Source organism: Bos taurus, chromosome 26 (assembly GCF_002263795.3).
Source record: "Bos taurus isolate L1 Dominette 01449 registration number 42190680 breed Hereford chromosome 26, ARS-UCD2.0, whole genome shotgun sequence".
NCBI lineage: Eukaryota > Metazoa > Chordata > Mammalia > Artiodactyla > Bovidae > Bos > Bos taurus.
This window is the reverse complement of record NC_037353.1, coordinates 39,310,892-39,329,123: the sequence shown is the minus strand read 5'-3', so window position 1 is coordinate 39,329,123 and position 18,232 is coordinate 39,310,892. Positions and strand designations below refer to the sequence as shown.

The 18,232-nt window shown below is 48.6% G+C and overlaps 1 protein-coding gene across 1 annotated transcript; it reads left to right on the top strand.

The window, feature by feature from the left end:
* Window positions 1-842: 842 nt before the first annotated feature.
* SFXN4 (sideroflexin 4) lies at window positions 843-17,373 on the top strand. Its single transcript, NM_001035060.2, is given in 14 exon segments — window positions 843-1,002; window positions 2,490-2,555; window positions 3,763-3,837; window positions 4,738-4,764; window positions 4,848-4,902; window positions 5,594-5,619; window positions 6,523-6,576; window positions 6,661-6,717; window positions 6,850-6,915; window positions 7,613-7,691; window positions 9,205-9,320; window positions 12,282-12,367; window positions 15,128-15,245; window positions 16,964-17,373. Coding segments are annotated over 14 exon segments (942 nt in total). The 5' UTR covers window positions 843-963; the 3' UTR covers window positions 17,042-17,373.
* Window positions 17,374-18,232: the final 859 nt, after the last annotated feature.

Here is an 18,232-nt window from a genome sequence, read left to right as displayed (position 1 = left end):
GCAAGTGGTCCAGACTGAGCACTCCTATGGACCCAGCACAGCTAGGGCTTTCACATGTCTTATCTCCTTGGACCGACAACAAAAACACAATAGGTACAATTATTGTCATCATTTTACAGAATGAGAAAGTAGACTTGAAGATACTGACTTGACCATGGTCACACAACCAAGTATTCTATGGCACCAGGTCCCTAACCTAGGACTCCTGAGGAACACCCTCAACATCCAGCCTTCCACAAACACACATAACCCTCACACACCCCAGTGCTGGGGAAGCGGATGGAGGCAGAAGAAAGTCACGTTTTCCTTTACAAGTGGTCTCTACCTGCTCTCGTGCACAACAGAGGTAACTGGATTTGCCCCAGAGCAAGGGGAAAGCCCTTGGGCAGAGACACTGCCTGGGAGGCAGGGCTAGGGAACCCAGAAGGGCCCCGGGGCTTGCTTTAATACTTTAAAGTCGACTTCTGAAAATTCGAAAAAGAGGTACCACCGGGCCGCACAAATTATGTAGTGCGTCCTACCCCCCTATCCTGTGTCCGCTGGACTTAGGCTGCAATCGAAGGGATTTCCGAGGATTAAAAAACCTGTGCAGGAGTGCAGGGTGAGGCTGTGGAAGGTGCCTCGCGCCCTTGATCGGATCTTCGCTGTAGGGAAGACCTGGCCTATGGGGGAGGTGGGCTCCAGGCAACAGCTGGGGTGCAGGAACCCGGGAGCGGGAACAGAGCGCACGCGGTACAGAGGAGCCGAGGGCGCGCGGGCCTGGGAGCCGGGAGCCGGGAGCCGGGACAGGGGACGCGCGCGCGCCCGGGGCGGGGCTCGCCGCCTGGCTCCTCCTCCCCGCCAGGCCCGGCCGCCGCGGTCTTTCCTGGCAGCTCTTAAGGTCCCAGGAAGAGGAGCCCGGAAGAGGAGGAAGAAGCGCCAGGGGCCGGGCGGCTCCCAAGGTGCAGCGGCGCCGCCGCCCGCATGGAGCCCAACGTGCGCTTCTGGATCACCGAACGCCAAGTACGGCCCGGGCCCGGCGCAGCTGGGGGCGGGGAGGGCCGCGCGGCCTGGAGTCGCCGCTGGCCACCGTGACCTTGGGCAGGCCACGTGGTCGCAGCACCCGCCTTCCCGTCTCAGACCCCGGGGAGGGAACGAAGGGAAAGCCAAGCTTGCAGGATGCCGACGGCCACGGCGGTTAGCGTGCGTCGCCTCTGCCGCACACTTGGCTAGGGAGGGTAACGCAGTGTCACCCTGCAGATCGCACGAACCAGGAGTCACTTCCCACCCCTCAGGGGTCTGCTTCTGCTGCTCAGGCTGTTGCTGAGCACCAGGTTGGAGAGGCACAAAACAGGTCCTCCCCAGGAGCCCCACAGGAGTCTGTAGGCTCAGCCACCCGACCGTGAGATTCCGGGCTGCGGGAAGCCCCGCCTCCAGGCAGTGGCCGGAGGCTTTGTCCAATAGAAATAGGATGGAGCCACGTGGGTAATTCCAAATTTTCTAGTAGTCACATTAAAAAAATATATATGACTTTTTACCTTGTAATTTTAATAATATATTGCATTTAGCCCAGTAGAAACAAAATATTAACATTTCAACATGTAACCAATATAAAAAATTATGAATGCGATTTCTTACATCCTTTTCTCTAGAAGTCTTTGTGTATGGTTTCCACATACAGCACATCTCGAATTGGCCTGGCCACATGTGGTTAATTGGACAGCACGTGTCTAGAGTGTTCTCATTCAGCCTTGACCTAGAGCAGAGCTTAGCTCCTTTCTCTTAGGCGGGAAAGTCAAGGACAAGAAACTCAAGTTGTCCTAGCAGAGCCAGGTCTCAAAGAGGGAGTCACTGCAAAGTCTGTGGGCATTGGGAAGCAAACCAAGCCTCCTTTCTCCATATGTGAACCAAACTGCCTTTATTGAGCCTTCACTGGAGAGTTCAGTTCTTTATGACTGGAGATAAGCCTTATAACCAGACTTTCCAGGTGACTCCGGTTCAATCCCTGGGTGGGAAAGATCCCCAGAGGAGGAAATGGCAACCCACTCCAGTATTCTTGCCTGGAGAATCCCATAAACAGAGGAGCCCGGTACGCTACAGTCCTTAGGGTTGCAACGAGGTGACATAGCGTGCATGCAAGCCTTATAATCACCCAAGGGGTGTGAAGAAACAGATTCTAAGACCTTAATAGGCAGTGCTTCAAGGTGATATGTGGGGAGTGAACATAGGTCCATTTGACTCTAAAGTCTGGGCTTTTAATCCTCAAGAGCAATTCGAAGTGAAAAGCACAGGCCATTGGGTCATTTCCTGGTTGGGCTTCCTTGAGTACATTCATGAGCCCTTGGAAGCTTCAGTGTCTTCACCTGTAAGATGGGGATGTTGTGAGGATTCTAGGAGATGCTGCAAGGAGAAGGCCCTATGAGGTTCTGAAAATAATGTTAACTGTTATTATTACCTGTTTTTGTTTTTCTGCTGCCATTAACCTCTCTGGTGCTCCTGCCCCTCTTAAGTCTTTTATTCAAAGATTTCTTCAGTGGACAGAATTGTTGGATCCTACGAATTTGGTCCTTTCAATTGTAAGTATTTTCTTGTTTTCAAAATAGTGGATTTCACATTTTATTCTGAAATGTGAAGGCTGTATCTCCCTTTTCAAAGCAGTTGAAATAGCAGAATCCATGTATATTATCATGTTTTTACTCCTTGTGAGTGAACTTGTGAGATGGGAAGGTTGCTACATAAAAACAGACATCCATTTAACAGGTAGTACCAAATCTTGGCTTCCTGGGTGAGTGACTTCATGGTAGACAATCTGCCTGCAATGTAGGAGACACAGGTTCAATTCCTGGATTTGGAAGATCCCCTGGAGAAGGAAATGGCAACCCACTCCAGTATTCTTGCCTAGGAAATCCCATAGACAGAGGAGCCTAGCGGGCTACAGTCCATGGGGCCACAAAAGAGTTGGACACGACTTATTGACTAAACAACAATAACCAACCAAACCCTGGGCCTGGTGCTGGTGGTTTCAAAAATAAACCTCCCTGGTAATGGAGGACAGACTAGCAAAGCTAGTCACAGACCTTGACCCAGGGATCTAAGGGCAAGGTGCAGCAGGGAATTGGGGGAGGTTGTTTAAAGAAGGCTGGGAGGGAGAGAGGGTGGGCCAGGGAGGAACTGTCAGGAAGACAGGACTGTAAGCAAAGGGGAGGGAGCCAGGGGCCAGGTCACCCAGTTACTGAGTCTTTTAACTCAGGGGAACCAGACAGTTCTGGAAGGTTCTTGTGTATCATTCAGACAAGAGGGATTTTTACTTAGCCATGTGGTGAGTAACCAGAGGGACCCAGACTATGATCAGTTCAGGAGATGACTCAATTGTCTAAGTGAAAGATGAGAGTTTGAACCAGGTGTGGCTGAGGGATGAAGAGGAAGAGAAACCCTTCATGAGAGACCAGCAATGACACTTTCAGCCAGATCCACCGGGACACTTCCATCTTTGTGCTCAAATAAATGTTCCCTGTCATTTTGTTTATAATAGAGAAAAATAGGAAACAAGCTGAATGCACATCAGTAGGGAAATAGAGAAACAGAAAATGCTATATTCATGCAGTGGAATACTGAGAGTGTGGGTTCAATCCCTGATCAAGAATTAAGATCCTGCAAGCTTCTTGGAGAAGTAAAAAAAAAAAAAAAAAATTAAAATCAGGTGTTACTAAGCATGTGATTCTTAAATCTGTGGATAAATCTGAAGTTGAGATCATTGCTTGATTTCTTTATATCTAATTGTAGGAAAAAATAGAAAAATCAAGGCAACTGTTGTTAACAAATGAAGATGCATCCAGAGGTGACCTGGAGGACAAAAGGGTATGTTTCTTGTTCCCAGGTGTGCATGGCTCAAGGCTGGGCTTCGCTGCCTTCAGGTGATTCCAACTGCATGGTCTGAACTCAAGTGGGATTTTGTCATCATAAACACTACTCAGTTGGGTTAGCTTTTAAAATATAGTTAGGACTCCTTCTTGTAAGCTAGATGAATATGAGTTATGACTGTTAGGAACTAGTATTAAGGGGAAAAAGCATAGGGTTCCTCCTGTGCAACAGAGATTGGCAGTTGTAATATCTGTTATGGGTGTTCTCTGTAGCTGACTCCCGAGCCCCATGGCCAATTCCAGAATTCTGGCAGGCCTCTGAAGTCAGCATCTGCTCCCTGTTAGAAGCAGTGTTACAGGGTGGGGTTACAGCCCCTGCCCAAAGACTTAAGCCCAGTGTTTGTTATCTACCTTGCAGCAAATGGGGCTTTCCAGAGCCCACAAACATCAATCCCTTGAGGCAGCCTGCGGAAAGCTTGCATGTTTAACTTGGTTTTTCTAAGAACTTGTTGGGGCCTCTGAACTCACACCTGGCTCTGTTACAGTGACTTGGCTAATGGTGTGGTTTGCACACAGCCTGCTCCACTCTGAGCTGGGGGAGGCTGGCTGCATTCAGGGACTCCCCCAAGGGGTGAGTTAGAAGTTGGCCTCTCCAAGGTCACAGACTTGGGGGGCTTTTTAATGTTTTGGTCATTTTCATGTGGCTCTTATTTTTGCTTCTTGTTAGTTCATTCATTTGATTTACTTGTTTTGATCTGCTTTGCCCCCGTGGTAGAAAATAGTTCACCCTCCACTCTCTGAAAGGTAGCAAAGGTGGTACCAGAAATGAAACTGGAGAGGAGCTATTTTGGCTGCCGAGCCACCTTTAAAAGCTATTGCTTGGTCTTTCTCTTTTTAGATACAAGAAGCTTGGAAGAGAAGTCTTGTAAGTTTCAGCCCCATCCTAATTTTTAGCCTAAAATAGCGAAACCAAACAGCAGACTCACCTTTGTGTTTACCCCTCTGAAGTCCACAGTGCATCCTGACAATAGCAGACTAATCCCTGGTCCTTTTCGACCTGCAGGTGAGTTGATTCTAATTCTCACAAGTGGTTTGTAACCTTTAGAAAACCTTGCCTCCCTCCAAATCATGTGGTTGGTTCCCCTGGCAACCAGCCCCATCCTTCGGTGCTTTCCCAAAGCCACCATATTGACATTATCTCAGGTGTGGTTGAAAGGGGCTTGCTTTGAAGAATGAGAGGCACTTGGTCCAGCGGCTAAGACTCCATACTCTCAACGCAGGGGGCCCAGGTTCGATCCTTGACCAGGGAACTAGATCCTGCATGCCACAGCTAAGACCTGGTGCAGCCAAATAAATTAAAAAAAAAAAAAAGAATAAGAGATACTCCTTTCACCTTTATCCCCCTTCTCACTTAGGAAATTTCAAGGGTTTTAGGATCTCTGTGCCAGGAATAGGGATGAAGACCAAATACATATGTCTTGTAAGTCACAGTGTCACAGATGTATTGAGTTCACCTGGAAGGGTGAAAGAAGGCTTGCAACAAGTGACCACTTACCCTCAGGGAGAGAAAGCCTGGTCAGGCCTTCCTCTGCTGTGCTGGTTTTCAGTTTTGCCTCATGCAGGTGGTTGTTAATTGTATTAGAAAGAAAAGTGCGTAAAAAATATCCTTTGACTCCCATGCCTGAGAAGAGGCTTCAGGGTGGGCGGTTTCCCACCCTCTCTGCCGTCACTGACCCTCTTGTCTTTTTCGCCAGCTCTCCTGCCTTTCACAGCGCCCACGGTAAGTAAGCTGCCATTCACCACTAAGAAGCCAAGGGGTCAGGAGGACGTCCATCCATCTCCTAAGTTCTGGGACCCTGTCCCGTGACTATCTGATAGATGGTTGGGACCTCTCACCTCTGACCCTTGTGCACACCCCACCCCTACTTATCTCCCCGGGCATCAGGGCCTGTTGTGGATACACAGGGTCGCAAGGTAACCCTTTCTTTGAATACCTACCATGTGCCAAGCTCTAAGGGGGAGGTAGATGAGTTAGGACATGCTCTGTGGCACAGGCCCATGTCACTGGCCGTCACCTCCTCTCCCCAAGCCCCCTCCCCCGAATCAGGCAGGCCCTCCCCTGGGACCTGGAATCACCCTCCCCCTGCAGTGAGGCTGTCCACCTTGGCTCTCATGAGGCGTGCTTACTAAGTGACAGCACTCCTCTGCCCCCTGCAAATTTAATTTAAAATAAATTAAAATGCTGCTTTTCAACCACCCTGCTCGATTGCACGTCTGGAGACAGGGACCACCGTGAGGCACCCCCCGGGCTCTCACTGCCCGTGGGGGCCCATCCAACACCACCTGTCTATGGGCCACTTGCCCCCAGCATCCACATCTTCTGCTTCTTGCCCCACTCTTGGAGACTCGGTTCTACATCTCCCTGGGGAGATTCTGTGTACCACAAGCCTTCCCTCCCCACCCCAAGACACTCTCAGTTCTGCTTTATTTTCTTTAATTGAAGTATACTTCATTTACAGTGCTTCAGGTTTACAGCAGAGTGGTTCATTATATATGTATTCTTTTTCAGATTATTTTCCACTGTAGGTTATTACAAGATCTTGGCTATAGTTCTCTGTACTACACAGTAGGTCCTTGTTTATTTTATGTATAGTAGTCTATATGTGCTTTACTTTCTTTACAGCTATTTCTGTCAATGCTGCCAGTGAAAAGTCTGAAGTCCATGATTTTACCTCAGGTAGCAATTCTTTCTATTTCAGAATTATTGAATTTGTTGCACTTGAAACCAAAATGTGACGTGTTCGCCTCTGTCTTCCTGTAGGCTTCCTTCTACACCTACAGTACAGCCTTCAACATCGTCAATGGAAACGCAAGCTATGTGAGTATTACGAGGCCCAGAGGCCATGCAGTTCCACACTGTTTCTTTTGGCGATTTTGTGTGTGTGTTGGAATTATCTTTCCTGGGTAAAACTGTGGTATTTGCTAAATATGAACGTTTGTTTTTCCCTAGGATCGCCGTGCACACGAGAGCTTATTACTAGGAGCAGGAGTGATTGTGTCTTCAACTTTTTTGGGCGTATGTATTTTGTTTGTTTGTTTGTTTGTTTTTTGGGCGTATGTATTTTTAAAATGTGTCAAATCTTTTACTCCTCAGAATCAAAATTGTATGTTCTAACTGAATTTAGAAAGTATGATTAAGACATAAAGAAGAAAATCAAAGTTACCTGTAATCCTATAACCCCAAAATTATGTGATTTTTTTTTCCCCTAAGTTTCTAGGCATGGACTCAGTACTAGTATCTTTCATAAAAAAATTAATTCAGGGACTTTCCTGGCGGTCCAGTGGTTAAGACTCGGAACTTCCACTGCAGGGGGTGTAGGTTTGATCCCTGGTCAGGGAACTAAGATCCCATATGCAGCAGTATTCGACCAAAAACAAAAAATAATGTCATGTTTGTAAACATGTTATACAAATTGTGTGTTGCTTTCAATGTCAGGATACTGTAATGAGTGAAAATGTAGACTTCAGAGTCTGGTGAGCCTGGGTTCACATCTTGGCTCAAATCCGTAATATCTTAGTGACTCTGGACACGTTCTGTAGCCTAAGTCTCCAAGTGTTCCTCTGATGATCAGGGAGAACACTTCACTGTTGCAGGAATTAAAACAAGAAATATGTGGAGACACGTGCAGGGTCCTGCCCTGTAACAGGAACTGAGTTGACACTAGCTCTCTGCTGATCCCATGCAATAATGATTTGTCTCTCTCATTTTCTAGTTATTCCCTCGTCTGCTCCAAGTAAGGCTTTCAATGAATAGCGTTCTGAGCAGAAACTTCATTCCCGTCATCATTCTTGGTAAGCAGGAGCCTGTCTCCATCTTCAGGTATACCCCAGTCTCTGGGCCTCAAGGCAGCTGGTGAGAGCCACCATTTACAGCTTGCTGGTGCTCCCAGGTCCAGATGGGGTCTTTGGTTTGAGAAATGACGCTTTCTCTGTAGATACCCGTTGAGTTGTCAAAGGATGAACACAAACCTGGAAACACAAATTACATTTTATTTATATTTATATAAATAAATAAATATATTATTTATAATAAATGTTATATTCCAATTAATATTTTTTATTTTTAAAAATTTTTATTGGAATATAATTGCTTTACAGTGTTAGTTTCTGCTGTACAGCAAAGGGAATCAGCTATATGTATGTCTGTGTATGTGTGTGTGTATACACATTTACCCTCCATCTTGAACCTCCTTCCCACCGCCCCCATCCCACCCCTCCAGGTCATCACAGAGCGCTGAGCTAAGCTCCTGCGCTGCACAGCAGTTTCCCACTAGCTCTCGGTTTTATACATGGTGGTGTATATACGTCAATCCCAGTCTCCCAGTTCGTCCTCCACCCCCCACCCCTCTCTGTGTCCGCACGTCCATTCGCTACATCTCCATCTTTTTGTAAAGACTGTACAAGCCTTATCCATATATTATTTCACTGAATCTTGACAACAACTTAGGGGCAGGTAATAGTATCCCCATTTACAGATGAGGAGACTGAGGCAAGGGGCGGTTAGGGAGATTTTCTAGGGTTACACAGGGAGGAAGTAGTAGTCTTGGGGATTTCAAACCAGTGGTCTGATGATGGCACCCCACTCCAGTACTCTTGCCTGGAAAATCCCATAGACAGAGGAGCCTAGTGGGCTGCAGTCCATGGGGTCACTAAGAGTCGGGTACGACTGAGCCACTTCACTTTCACTTTTCACTTTCATGCATTGGAGAAGGAAATGGCAATGCATTCCAGTGTTCTTGCCTGGAGAATCCCAGGGATGGGGGAGCCTGGTGGGCTGCTGCCTATGGGGTCGCACAGAGTCAGACACGACTGAAGCAACTTAGCAGCAGCAGCAGCAGCAGGTCTGACTCTTAAGGGAGGGACAGAGATATTAACCAACTGTTTTAAATTTGCCAGTCTGCAAGTTCGGTAATTCACACTCAGCATTTGGGCTTGGAAATCAAAGCAGCTTGAAGAGTTGGCAGAATTAGGTCAGTGGTAAAATCTGGGAAATTATGTTATAGAAACTGGGTCAAGCCAGCTTCAGCAAAGAAGGCAGGCATATTTCAAGGGCCCCAGGGTTTCTCTGGGAATCCCATCAAGGGTGTCAGGACTTGGGGCTGAGTTGTAGTCAGAATCCAAGACTGAGAGGCCAGCAGTTCTGACCCCTACTCCACAGCCCAGGAGAAAGCTGACCTTTTATGTGTCAGGTGACCACCCATGGATCGGCAAAGCACACCCATCAGAGAAAGAGGCGTGACCTTCGGAAGCATGTCCCTTCACTGGACCCACACTCATCCCTCTGTTTCCTTCTTTACATCCACAGCCCAGCTCAGTGGGATGAACGTGATCGCCTCCCGAAGTTTGGAGCCCATGCGTGGGATCGAGGTCATGGACAAGGAAGGCAATGTCATAGGTTATTCCAGAAAAGCCGGGACAAAGGTAGGGGACGCACGCCTTGGAGCTTTAAGCTGCTTGCCTTTGGGGCAGAGAATTTAATTGTCAGTCTGAGAGCTGGTAACAAATTCACATCTCCCTTCAGCCTTTTCTGATCTGTCATTTCTCATGATGCTCAGAGGCAGTTTACATTTGCACTCTGATGTTTAAAAGATGATGCGGTATCTGGGTTCTCCAGAGAAACGGAACCAATAGAATATCTGACCATCTATCAGTCATCTATATAGATACATTAAGGGTGTGCTGTGCTAAGTCGCTTCAGTCGTGTCTGACTTTTTTGGAACCCTATGGATGTAGCCCACCAGACTCCTCTGTCTGTGGGATTCTCCAGGCAAGAATACTGGAGTCGGTTGCCACGCCCTCCTCTTCCAGAGGATCTTCCTGAGCCAGGGATCGAACCCACGTCTCTTCTGTCTCCTGCCTTAGCAGGCAAGTTCTTTACCACTAGCGCCACCTTCTCCAGTGGATCTTCCCAACCCAGGAATCGAACTGGGATCTCCTGCATTGCAGTCAGATTCTTTACCAGCTGAGCTACCAGAGAACCCAAATATATATCGAGATTTATTTTATTATTATTTTAAGTTTTACTATTTGGCGTACTGGGTCTTAGTTGTGGCATGCGGAAGCTCCTAGCTGCTGCTTGTGGGATCGAGTTCCCTGACCAGGGATTGACCAAGACTGGGAGCAGAGTCTTAGCCCTTGGACCACCAGGGAAGTCCCACCACAGTCCAATTTTAAAACATGTTCATCCCCCTGAAAGTTTTGTCGGGGCCCGTTTCAGTCACTCCCCCTCCCACCCCCAGCCCCAGGGAAACCCTGATCTGCTTCATGTCTTCATTGTTTTACCTTTTCTAGAAGTGTCATGCAAGTGAATCACAGTATTTTTGTGTCTGGCCTCTTTGGCTTTTGAGGTTCATCCATCTTTTCATGCATTGGTAGGGCATGGCTTTTTATTGCAGAGTAGTCTCCCACTGTCGGAGAAGGCAGTGGCACCCCACTCCAGTGTTCTTGCCTGGAGAATCCCAGGGACGGGGGAGCCTGGTGGGCTGCCGTCTCTGGGGTCGCACAGAGTCGGACACGACTGAAGCAACGTAGCAGCAGCAGTCTCCCACTGTATGGCTGTACCATGTTTTGCTTGTCTACTCCCCAGGCGATGGACATTTGGATTGTGTCCAATTTTTGGCTTTGCCCCTGATGCCGCTCTGACCACTTGTTTACAACTCTGTGTGTGGATGTGTTTTGGCATTTTTCTTCAACTGAATTTTAACTGCAGGGCATGGTGAGAAGCATGAGAGCAAATGCCTAATCCACAAGTTGTTCTTCAGCACCTCCCACCTCTCGGGTTCTCTGCTGGGCTCTGGAGACCCACCCCCTCACCAGTCAGCATCGCTTCTCTCCAGGGGCTGGGAGGGAGCCTCGGGCCCTGCTAGCTACCCAGTTATCTAGCCCATCTTATTGAGAGGAGCTTCCTTGTTTGCAACACAGCCAATTTAGGGTAAAAGAAAGGTTTGATGATCTACTTTAAAAAAAAAAAAGGTGATCTTTCTCTTAAGAATAAAATGTCTGTGACCGTGCGTAAGCTTGATCATTCTTTCGTCACTTCCCTGTCACCGGAAGGTTTCTTTTCTTCAGCTAAAATTTCAGAAACTGCGTAACCAGCAATATCTGATTGTAATAAGGCACCTTTGATCAGATTTCAGGAGCCTAGTCCATGCTGTTTTCCTTTGACTGGCTCTGCCGCCTACTCAGTTGCAGGCCATCACGCATCTCACAGTGTCTCATGACTGGTGTCTGGTTTGCAATGTCTTCCCTTCCACACAAGACAAATGGAGAGAGGCCGGCCTTGCCCTGCTGACGCCGAAGCACACCAGCCTCAGCCACTACTCTTTTCTTCTTGGAGTTGAGTGACTTTATCTTATACTCCTGAAAGGTTATTTTTAAAAGCCACCCTCCTTGCAGCCCTCTGTCCTCGTGGGGGAAGGGCATTCCTACAGGGGATCAGATGAGCTGAGCATTAGTGTCCTAGGCAGAAAACAGGCACGTGGGCAACAGCAGAGAAGCCTGAACAATGGGCTTTAGCCACGGAGTCACAGGAGGCCGGAAGTGCACAGAACAGATTTCAGGGGAGGGCCAAGTGGGCAGAGTGCCTGTCTATCTTGCACTGAGCGTGTAGAGTTGTGTCTTACCCAGGGGTTGGGTTCTGACGTTCCAATGCAAGTGTCATCTATAGTCAAAATTTCCCTTGAACATCTCCGATGTTGCCCTTGAATACACCTGATTTTGTGTATATAATCCGTACTGTCAGTGATATGTTTAAAAGTTCAATATAGAGAGTAACGTATATTATAGAAAAGATGGCAACAGATATAGACTATACATGCATGTTTATGCAAAATAAAATTGTATAACACACTGTTCATCACACAAGCTAAAGATGGGTGCATGCAGGCAGGCTCATGCATGTTACATGCGGACATGATGCCATGCCAGTGCACTCGGAGCTGGGCTTCCCCTACTGGAAGGAGTGGGATTAACTGGGGGCGGTTCAGGAGAGGAAGGTTGGTGTGCAGAGTTCTGGACTGAAAGAAAAACGTGGAGATGTCCTCAGTGGCAAATCAAGCTTTTCCAGCAAACGGCCTGCCATTTAGTTCTAAGTAAGGATTTATCTGTCAGCTGCTTCTGCTTGTACTTAATATTTTATTTGGGGTGGTTGGTGGGAGTGATGGAGACCATTGTGGAGTCAGGGATAGGTTAATCTCATCTCCGATCATTCCAGGCACCAACTCCAGGCATCTTCTGTACGTGTGCAGGTCAAGCGCCGCTTCCAGCTCTTTGCACGTGCAGAGAGGGGAGAATGGCAGTTTGCCAGTCTCTGTCGTGAGTTGCAAGATCCCTGGAAATTGTCCCACTCCATGTGCTAAGCTGCTTTCTTTTCATTTCCTCTAGGCCGTTAAAGATACAGCAACATCCAGAGTTGTGCTGTTTGGGACCTCTGCGTTTATCCCTGAAGTCTTCGCATACTTTTTTAAAAGGTAAGAGGTATGCTTATATCCCCAGGAAGGAATAAACGTGTTGACCATCAAAATCGCATAAAATTTGTCAAGTACTGAACCTGATGAGCGGGATAGGAAGAAGGTGCTTTAGGAATCTTCCTTCTAAACAGTCTTCATCACCATTAAGATGGTAGGATTGATTTAGGGCAGGTCTGGAAATCCTGATGTGCACGTTCCAGCAAACCTGGACTCTCCCCCAGGCTCTGTCCTCAGTTACATGTACTCCTTGGGCATGTCCCTGCACCTGCTGAGGCTCCATTCCTCATTTCTGTTGATAGAAAGATGAGTTTGGAGGATTTGCGGGCCAGTATTCTTGCCTGGAGAATTCCAGGAACAGAAGAGCCTGGCAGGCTACAGTCCATGGGGTCACAGAGCCAGACATGACTGAGTGTCTAACACTTCCGCTTTTTCACTTTTCTTTCCCAGCTCTCATGTGCTATGGATGTTGCTCAAGTCTCTCCCCTCGTCGTTCCAAGCATGTGCTAAATTAGCTTAAGTGGCCCAGAATCAGTTGACTGCCATTCCTTTTTTTTTTTTTTCCATTCCTTTATTTGTCCATTTCAATATTTATTCATTTGGCCGTGCCACCTCTTACTTGTGGCATGCAGGATCTTTTGGTTGTAGCTTGTGGATCTAATTCCTCAACCACGGATCAAACCCAGGTCCCCTGCATTAGCAGCACCGCATCTTAACCACTGGATAGCCAGGAAGTCCCTGCCATGGCCTGTTAGGAGGAGAGCCTGGGGTCAGCTAGTGTGAGAGGCCCCACTTGCAGGAAGTAGCTTAGGATAGGAGGAGAGGTGTTGGTTTAGATACCAGGAACAGGGCAGGGGGAGTGGCCTGCGGCAGCAGATCAGAACTCTTGTTGTGCAGGACAGTCCGCTCTTCTCCTTTGTGGGTGTTGTCTTCCTCCTTTCCCTCTGTACATGGGCTTCTTCACATTGACACGTGACTGTGGCCACCTCCCAGCTCGTATCCTTGCAGTGTCCTTTTTTTTTTTTTTTTTAATTTTTGGCTGTCCCCACAGCATGTGGGACCTTAATTCCCCAACTAGGGATCAAGCCCACACCCCCTGCATTGGAAGGCGGAGTACTGGAGGGGGTTGCCATGCCCTCCACCAGGAGATCTTCCCAACCCAAGGATTGAACCCTTGTCTCTCATGTTTAACCTGTATTGGCAGGCGGGTTCTTTAGCACTAGATCCACCTGGGAAGCCCCTTAATCACTAGACCACTAGGGAAGTCCTCAGTGTCTGGATGAGAGAGAAAAACACAGCAAACCTTGGGGGGCTGGGGGCACGGATTGTCTTGCATGCAGTTCACAAACTCCTGGGAAAGGATTCTGTTGGTCCAAGAGGGGTCACCTGCCCTGTGCTGGCCCAGCCTGCTCTGTCTGGGCTGCTGAGCTAGGAAGCCTCTGTTTGGACCACACAAGGAGTGCATTTCAGGAAGCAGCAGTGTTCTGTCCAACTCTTACTTCCTGTGATCGATCCAGCTGGGTGGCTGTGGGGACTTCTGCTGGGTTGGATCCCCCTGCTCCTCTCTGGCTGACCTCAGCGTGGGGGATTCTGGGAAAGCTGGGATCTCGAGATTGATCCTCCAAGGCCTGCACAGTGGTACCACCTGCCTGGTGGGGAGAGATGGTCTTCATTTCCAGGTGGGCCTTGGGGGTGCCTGGAAGGGACCTCGTCCCACACCCATGACAGTATCCAAGGCAGAGTGGCCGCAGTGGCCCTTCTGACTCAACCTTTTCATTTTTGCCTCTGGAAAGTCTCAAGGCTCAGAAGGGGAAGGTGACTTACCAGAGGGCACAGGGTCTGTCAGTGGCCGAGCCCTAGCTGGACCCTAGGACCCCAGGTCACTGACTTCCCAGGCTGGGTTTCTTGCACCTTCTTCCCACAGTCTCAGAGGTCAGGGTCAGAATGTCACAGTCCAGGGGGGAGGGCGCAGGTCCTAGAATCTGACCTCTTACTTTTGAGAATTTGAAGATGTTAGACAAGGTCCTTACCCGGTCGGTGGCTGCATCCTCTTGTTGGTGTGAAGGAGATGATGATAACACAGACCTCATAGGGTCGGGTGGAGAAGGCAATGGCACCCCACTCCAGTACTCTTGCCTGGAAAATCCCATGGACGGAGGAGCCTGGTGGGCTGCAGTCTATGGGGTCGCTAAGAGTCGGACATGACTGAACAACTTCACTTTCACTTTTCACTTTGATGCATTGGAAAAGGAAATGGCAACCCACTCCAGTGTTCTTGCCTGGAGAATCCCAGGGATGGGGGAGCCTGGTGGGCTGCCGTCTATGGGGTCACACAGAGTCGGACACGACTGAAGCGATTTAGCAGCAGCAGCATAGGGTCGGGGGATAGCAGGTGAGCAGATGCACGTGAAGTGCTAGACCCGGGCCTGACATGTAGACAGAGCTCCATCTGTGCAGCTGCTGGTATCACCTGTTGCGGGGTGATTAGGAACGGAGGCCGGGCCTGCGGCTGCTCACAAAACAATTGCCTGCCATTTAAGCACAGGGCGGGCCTCTAAAAAAGCCCTGAAGGGACATCCCTGGTGGCCCAGTGGGTGAGTCCAAGCTTGCATTGCAGGTGGCCTGGGTTCGATCCCAGGATGGGGAACTGAGACCCTGCATTGCCGTGTGGTGAGACCAAAAAAATAAATAAAAATTTAAGTAAGCCATCTTTTAAAAAAATTTTTTATTAAATTAAAAGGCCCTGGTACCTTTTTCTTACAGGACCCAGTTTTTCCTGCAGAATCCATGGTCACTGTGGACGCTGAAGCTTTCTTGTACTGTCCTCGTCATGGGATTGATGGTGCCAGTTTCCTTTAGTGTCTTCCCACAGATCGGACGGGTAAGTGTCCCCCTTTAACTTCCTCTTAAAAAAATTGTCTTTTCTCATTATCAGAGTGAGATAACTCATTCTCTGAAAAAAAATCAGGCCAAGTTTACAGAGGAAGAAGTTTGAGTGAGCTCCGGGAGTTGGTGATGGACAGGGAGGCCTGGCGTGCTGTGATTCATGGGGTCTCAAAGAGTTGGACACAACTGAGCGACTGAACTGAAAACAAAATAACATCATTTACACATAATCCCACCCTGCAGATGACTTGTACAGTTTTGGATTCTGTTTTTCTTAACTGTGTATCCGAAGTGTTTTTCTGGGACAGTCAAAAAAAAAAAACAACTTTGAGATAGTTTAAAGCTTCATGAGATACTATAGTGACCCCCCCATCCCATGGACTTTCCGCAGTGATGAAAACGGTGTGTATGTGTTGTCCAGTATGTGTAGACCCTCATCACAGCTGGCTATTGAGCACTGGAAACATGGCTAATATGACTGAGGGATTGCATTTTTAACCTAGTTTAATCTTAAATGCTCACGTGCAGCCAGTAACACCTGTTCTGTGTGTGCTTAGTCATGTCCGACTCTTTGCAGCCCCATGGACTGTAGCCCACCAGGCTTCTCTGTCTATGGGATTTCCCAGGCAAGAATACTGGAGTGGGTTGCCATTTCCTACTCCAGGGGAATCTTCCTGAACCAGGGGTCGAACCCAAGTCTGTCTCCTGCACTGGCAGGTAGATTCTTTACCACTTGGAATCTTTACCACTAGCGCCACCTGGGAAGCCCCTGCTGCTCTATAGAGCAGAATATATTATTATCTGTGATGAGTCAGACTGCCTGGACTCAGATTCCCAGCTCATCCGTGACCCTGGTCAATCTGCTTAAACTCTCTGAGGCTTAGTTTCTATTAAAGACAGACGGAGGTCATACCTCTGCAAAGGCTTGTTGCTGATAGCAAGGACATTACTAATGTAGTAGATACTGATTTCCAGCATTTCTTGGCTGAAATGCTTGTTGCTGTCACGACCACCACCCCCGACCCCCGACCCCCACCAAGCAAGTCTTGGCATTTGCTGGACGTTTAAAATACCTTGTTGATCCAAGGTGGGCTTGAGGTGACTGAATGGTGGTCCTGTCCTGCCCGGGGTGGCTTGCAGATAGAGTGCAGGGCTAAGAGACGTTCTGCCAGGGCCCTGCCCAGGGTACCTCCTCAGACATTGTGTGAGCTGCAGCATTTGTTTATATTTGAAATTTTCCATAAGAACGTTTATAAGGGACTTTCCTGACGGTCTAGTAGTTAGGACTCTGAACTTGCAATCCATGGGGCCCAGGCTCAGCCCTTGGTCAAGGAACTAAGATCCTACAAGCCTCACAATGCGTGGGATTTAGTTCCCTGACCAGGGATTGAACCCGGGCCCTCAGCAGTGACCACATGGAGTCCTAACCACTGAACTGCCCATGAATTCCAGGTTAATTTTTTTTTTAGACATCACTGAAAAGATTGGACTGAAATAGATGCTTTCTGAACTTTTTTTTTTGCTACACTACATGGCTTGCAGGACCTTGGTTCCCCGACCAGGGATTGAACCCAGGGGCTCTTGGCAGTGAAAGCTCCAAATCCTAACATCCTAACCATTCGAGCACTGGGAACTCCTGAAAAAAAATTTTTTTTTAACTTCTAAGGCAAAAAAACTGAATATGCATATTAAGAATTTAACTTTGTTTTTTAGATACAGTGCAACGAGCTTGAAAAGGAAATTCAGTCAGCAACCGAAGAAACAGAACTCTTCTATAACAGAGGGGTGTAGGTGTGTGTTTTAGCTGCATTCATTTGGTTCCTGCGTGAAAACCTTCCTCTAGGGTTTCAGTGTCAAGAACCCTGCCAGAAGTGTCCTGGAAACCCCACAGGTGTCTGTGCCAACAGGATGGCTTACAATGACACCTGCCGAGACTGGTCCTGCCTCAGGTTAAACAGGCTTGGTTGGAAGAAGAGAAACGGGAGCTGTCCTGTCTGACACACGATGTGCAGTTGCTAAGGGGATGTGTGTGTGATGTAAGATTCCATTTTCTATTTGTTTGTCAGCCTGTGAAAGGATACTGTGAAATCACCAATAAACTTGTCTATAGAGTTGAGTGAAAAGGAAGGAGAAAGGTCCACGTGCCCAAAGCACAGGCATTAAACTGCTAGCCCACCTCCAGGTACAATGGTGGGGTGTGAGTGAAGGCCTTCCACCCCCAAAGCAATGGTGTTTGCCTTCTCAGCTTACTCCTGTTGGGACAGCTGCTTAAAACCTTTGCCAGCTGCTACCCAGCTCCTCCTTTCTCCTCCCTGGCAGATGACTCGTTTTCGCCCTCCACGGTGAAAGCCAAGGCTATCGGCCTCCCGGCATGAAGCCTGCTGACCTCCGTCCACCCACGCCCAGCCTCCCCTCCTCCCTGCGTGATCAGCAGTGTCCTGGGCTTGGGCCTGACCAACCCTGCCTGTTTCCTCGGGCCCTGGCTCTGCAGCCTTCACTGCCCCCTCTGGCTTCAGCCTCCCTCCTCTGCTTCTTCCCAGGAGCATTTCAACTGCATGAGTCACCTGGCTCATGAAAAAACAAACACCCCTCTGTGTAGCCAAAGTTTTTCAAAGAGTTTTCTGCCCTCAGTCTTTCCACCCCACCTTCCACTGCTGAGGCTGCTGTCATCCGTGCCCCCCAGTGCTGTTGACACGGCCACTGCCCACTGGGCAGGCCTGTCATGAGGCTGGCTCTCCCCTGAGCAACAGGCCCACATCCACTGTCCCCTGCACTCTGCCATCCGGACATACATTTGGGAGCATCTTTCCGTCCCAGTCTCAGGAAATGGCACTGCCACTTACCAGCTTAGGACCACTGGCATCACCCCCTACTCCCCTCCTCCCCCCACCCCATTCAGTAGACTCAGCAGCCGGATAGATAGTGTTAAGTCGCTAGAACTCACCCCTCTGTCTGCCACCACCATGGCTCAGTCCAACAGCA